A 5,111-nucleotide genomic window follows, 5' to 3' on the forward strand; every position below is an offset into this window, starting at 1 on the left:
GGGACCAACTAAAGCTTAAGTCGAGGCTATGAAATGATAGAGGATGAGGATGCTAATTAGAAGCATGCGGAGAAGCAAAAAGAAGGAGTTTGGTCTATGAAAACAGTGGCATAGTCTAACTGGGAAGCCCCAGTGCAGAAAAGCGCGGTTCTTCACCAGAGCTGCCATCAGGGCACACCTGGGCGTGCTGCCTCCTGGATGTGCTGGCCCCACGCACATCTCCTGAGCCAGAACCTCTAGATGTTGAAAGAGTATGCAGGAAGGTTTGAAGAGCTTTGTATGAGGATGTTGAAAGAGCCGGAAAAGCCATTCAGGTACTCTCTGGTTATGAGCCCCTAATCTCCACAGGTCTTACCAAGGCTCATTTCTTTACCTCTGTTGGCTTTCAGTGAGATCCTGTGTCTTCCTAATTGTCTCATATCCATCCCGACAGTTAACTTCCTTTTTCTTCTTCTACTTCTTTTTTAGAGCCATTTAAAATATATTTTGTCATTGCTAACTCTAGACATCCACAGTTTTCCTCTACCACATAATCTGTCCCTTTGATGAAGTTGGCAACATCTGCTAGGATCCACAGAATGCAGCCAAAAAAACCCAAAAACCCATACTGGGTATTCTCAAGGTGTGAGAAATGTGGGCCCCCGTCAGTGCAGGCCCCTGAGATCTCTGCACCACTGTAGCCAAAACCAGGGTTTTCTTTCTGGAATCTCTCTAACATAAGCTTCCTCTGCGTTTGGTCTTATACCCAATGATCAGGTGCACACTCACAGTCTAGAAGATCCAACAATTTGCTACATCTCTCTTTGTATTTATAAGAATACAAACCATTTTCTATCCTCCAAAGTCCATGCTCCTTTGTCAGCTATTAAAGAATTTAAAAATTTGCCCTTGAGGAACTCGTGGCCATCAATGGCCAGCATCACAGTGCCTATTCTGCAGGCCACACTGGATATCCTGGGTGTGAGTGCCTGGCAGCACTTGAACCTCAATGAACACCTCCTCCAATGTCTGGTACCACTGGCCCCACATAGAACCACCCACTCTGTTCCTCAAATGGGGCCTACATGGTCCAGTAACCTTCTGGCCACAGCCTCACTGAGCAAGGCAACCCCCTTTTTCTAGTGGCTAAGTGGATCTATTCCTTCTAGCTTGAAGTGTCTAATTAAAACATTCACCAAAAGGAGGAGGACTACAGAAAAAGGAACGGAACATTTTGTTGAGGCTGCTTAGAGATATAAACTGCAGGTTTTCAGATAAAGTCATTTTCCAGAAAAGTATGGTTATTTCTGATTCCTCATCATAAAAGGGTCTCAAAGAGCTTTCGGTGCAGAGTTATTTTATAACTTTTTTTAAAGGAAGAGGAAATCCCAAGATTATTTGCCTACAAACAAATGAAAGGTACATGCATTTCTCTCGATTTTTCCTAGATATAAAAATGAGGCTATAAATTAGTAAGTCCAATACTGATGCCACACGGAGAAGTCAGCTTGTTCCTTTGCCATCACGTTTGTCCTGTCTCTGTCCGTTCATAGGCCTTTTTATCCTCATCGTCTGAAACTGCAGAACGCAGCTCAGAACCAGAAAACCAGAGATGTTAGTGTTCAACTAACATCACATCAATCTTTCTGTAACTAATTTTAAATTACGACTCACAGACACTAAGGGGTCCTTGGATTTTCTATGACAGGACTTGAGGTAATATAAGTATGCCAATGTGGTAACTTTCATCATTTTTTAATTAGCAGTCATTCGCTGTGAAGATGATAGGCTATAATTATAGATTGTCTTATATAATCTCAATACACAAAATAGCACTGTGACAGAACTTAAAAATTTAACTTACTACTAACAACAGTGCTTACCAAATTATTTTATGAAAGTTTTTTACAATCTTTGGTAATCCACCATTATTAAGACATACACCTAGAATTATTTCTTCTATCCCGAGAGTTCAAAATAATGTCCCAAGCTTCTTTTCCAGCCTCAGATCTTCCTCTTCCTCTTTCCTGCCTTATCTCAAGTCACTTGCCTGTCTGTGCCTCTGTAGGTAGTAGCAACTCCATCCCAAAGCCCTTCCCTATTATTCTACTGCTTTAAGGCCCAAACAAACTTTACTTCATCTATGAAAGTCCCATGGTTCCCCCAATAACAAGTCACCATTCTTTGCACCTGTTTCCCTATATCATTTACCAAAAATTTCTTCTATAATATTTAATATATATTGTACAAATTCGGGTTTTTTGAAGACTGGAATACAATTTTATTCTCATTTTACTGCTTTAGTATTTCCTACTGCTTAGTATGCAGTAGGTATTGTGTATTTTTGTTGTATGAATGAGGGAACGTTTTTGTATAGCTGTTCTTATCTCTGATTCCCACCTGGCTACAGCCAATAGTACTTACACTGAAGTAATTATCTGGATAGTAGTGTATGGCTAAAAAAGATTATTTTGACTGTGAATCTGGCTCAAAAAAAAAAGCAGATCTATAGTTTTAAATTTTAAGACCATGATCCAAATAAGAGAACTATCCATATACATGTATGAAGTTGTTACAAAAGAATGGACCATCTTGAATCTAAAGGAAAATATATAAAATTGTATTATGGGCTCTGCACCCATAGCTCAGTAGTTAGGGCACCAGCCACATGCACTGGGACTGATGGGTTTGAACCCAGCCTTGGCCTGCTAGACAACAATGACAACAACAACAAAAAAAAAATAGCCAGCTGTTGTGGCTGGTGCCTATAGTCCCAGCTAGTTGGGAGGCTGAGGCAAGAGAATCGCTTAAGCCCAAGACTTTGAGGTTGCTGTGAGTATGATGCCACAGCACTCTACCAAGGGTGACATAGTGAGACTCTGTCTCAAAACAAAACAAAACTGTATCATGGATGTCAGTGACAGCTAGGAATACTAATCTATCAATTTTCTTCAAATAACCAAACAATCACAAAATATACCTTTTCTGGAAGATATTTATTACATGTTAAATTATAAAGGGTTTGAAACTTTGAAACTCCATCTGATGTTCTCCAAGAAAACATTAAACAAATAGTAGGTCAGGCACCATGGCTCACACCTGCAATCTCAGCACTCTGAGAGGCCAAGGTGGAGGATCACCTGAGCTCAGGAGTTATAGACCAGCCTGAGCAAGATTGAGAACCCAGCTCTACTAAAAATAGAAAAATCAGAGCTAATATGCAATGACAGAGAATTCCAACATTGTTTAAGTCCCTGAAGCTAGCCATCCTCAAAATCTATCCCATCCCTAGACTTGCCGGTTAGGTGAGTCAAATTTAAAAATCCTGACTCTGCCACTATCTACCTGGGTGAACTTGAACAAGCTACTTAACTTTCCTATGCCTAAATTTCTTCACCTATAAAACAGGAGAAAATACCAGTACCTATCTCACAGGGTTAGATGAGAATTAGCATTGCAAGTGCTCAATAAATGTTAGCAGTGACCATTAAGTGGTTGTTTGATCTAGTTTGAACTGGGGTCCAGTCATTTAAGATGGAAGCAGTACTGAGAACGGGTTTCAAATTCTTTAAAAATGTGCTTGGAGCTCTTCCTTCCTCTGTCTTTCATTATCATCACCCTATGAGATTACGGAGCAATGGTCTAGCTGACTTGTCTGATCACTTCTTTACTCCACAATCAACCGAAATCACAGGGCCAAAGTGAGCTCTGATTTCTATTCAGTCTCCTCCTCCGGGCTCCTGGATTCTACCTTAATTGTCCAGTAAGAATCACCTCTCAGAGGCGCGTGGATCGCTTGAGCTCAGGAGATCAAGACCAGCTGAGACCCTGTTTCTATTTAAAAAAAAAAAAAAAAAAAAACAAGACCAAAATCACCTCTCTCCCTAGCATTCCGGTCAGAGTGACATCCGACCCTTCAAAAGCTCAGGCCTTGCTGATTCATGTCCCTTTGTCTTTCCTTCGGTCAGCCTCCTCATTCATCCCATCTTTTTCCCTCCAGATAATCAGTTCCAATCAATCCTCAATGCAAGTTCTGCCTCTTCTACGATACCTTCCCTGACCATCAAGGCTTTCACTGATTTTACCCTCCTTGATACTCTGAATCATTTTAAATTCTATAAGACAGGCTGCAACATGCAATCATACATAATCAATATTGCTTCCAGTGGGTCTAATCCAATAAGAGGGTGAAGTTTTTAGGTTACATTTTTGGAGGCAAGTTTCCTAACTCAGCAGTAAGCACATATTCAACAACAAAATAAGTACTTGTTGTAGGGTCCAACCATGACCATGACACTAACCATTCCTTTTTTAATTCTATAGTTTTAAGAGAATTATTTTTTTTAATTAAAATAAACTTTACTGCAGCTACCTAATCTTGATGCAAAAAGTCAATTCTGAGAGACACAAAAATACTTAATTGACAAAATAAGGCAATAAAGCAATTTTAAGACCATTACATGTCTTTATTACATGAACTTTATAGTATTTTTCATGGGGGTTGGTCTTCAGTTTGCTTCTTGCTGTCGTGGAATGTCAATTATCTGTAGAAATTACCTAAGAATGACCTAGGGAACAAATACTCCCCTATCCCTGCCAAACAAAAGATCATTGCCTTCATTTCCCAGCCAGATTCCTAAGAAAAATAATATGATTTATTTGTTTTGCTGTGTAATACATAAATTCTTTCAAGGTATAAAAAAGGACAGACTTTTAAAATATGAGTCTCCTTTTGTTTACAAAGTTCTATAAAAATACATTAAGCATGTGCAAACATTTGTTGTTTGACTACATATTCCAGTTTACCAGAAACCAAAAAAAACCCCCAGCAATTCAGAAAGATACGTGCACCATATTAATCTTGCAGCAATATAATGTCAACATCATCGTGAACACCTTGCAAAAGTAGCTCTCCCGGGTACGTAACAATCTTCCTTCGTTTGGCCGCTTTGAGAGTTCCTACCAACGCTTCAAAGAGGTTGGCACATTTGTCATCTCGGAAGAGGACCCCAAATTTCACACTCAGTTTTCCATCAGCATCTAATTTGAAAAAAATATAATGTTAGCAAATGCAAAGTCTGATTCTTGCCATCATGTATGGCAAATTTATGAAATCTTTTTTTTTTTTTTTT

General features: G+C 39.3%; 1 protein-coding gene and 1 pseudogene across 1 annotated transcript in view; both read right to left on the reverse strand.

Annotated features, from left to right (window-relative positions):
- Positions 1–433: 433 nt before the first annotated feature.
- LOC111725494 lies at positions 434–1,066 on the reverse strand (annotated as a pseudogene).
- A 3,412-nt stretch (positions 1,067–4,478) lies between these two features.
- Positions 4,479–5,111, reverse strand: part of ABRACL (ABRA C-terminal like) — a 16,491-nt gene continuing 15,858 nt past the window's right edge. Inside the window, exon 3 of the mRNA XM_003790281.3 lies at positions 4,479–5,019. Coding sequence (XP_003790329.1) covers positions 4,835–5,019 — 185 coding nt within the window. The 3' untranslated portion in view covers positions 4,479–4,834. The remainder of the gene's footprint in view (positions 5,020–5,111) is intronic.

The sequence above is a fragment of the Otolemur garnettii genome, unplaced genomic scaffold (assembly GCF_000181295.1).
Source record: "Otolemur garnettii isolate 467f Iridium unplaced genomic scaffold, OtoGar3 scaffold00042, whole genome shotgun sequence".
NCBI classification, from domain to species: Eukaryota; Metazoa; Chordata; class Mammalia; order Primates; family Galagidae; genus Otolemur; species Otolemur garnettii.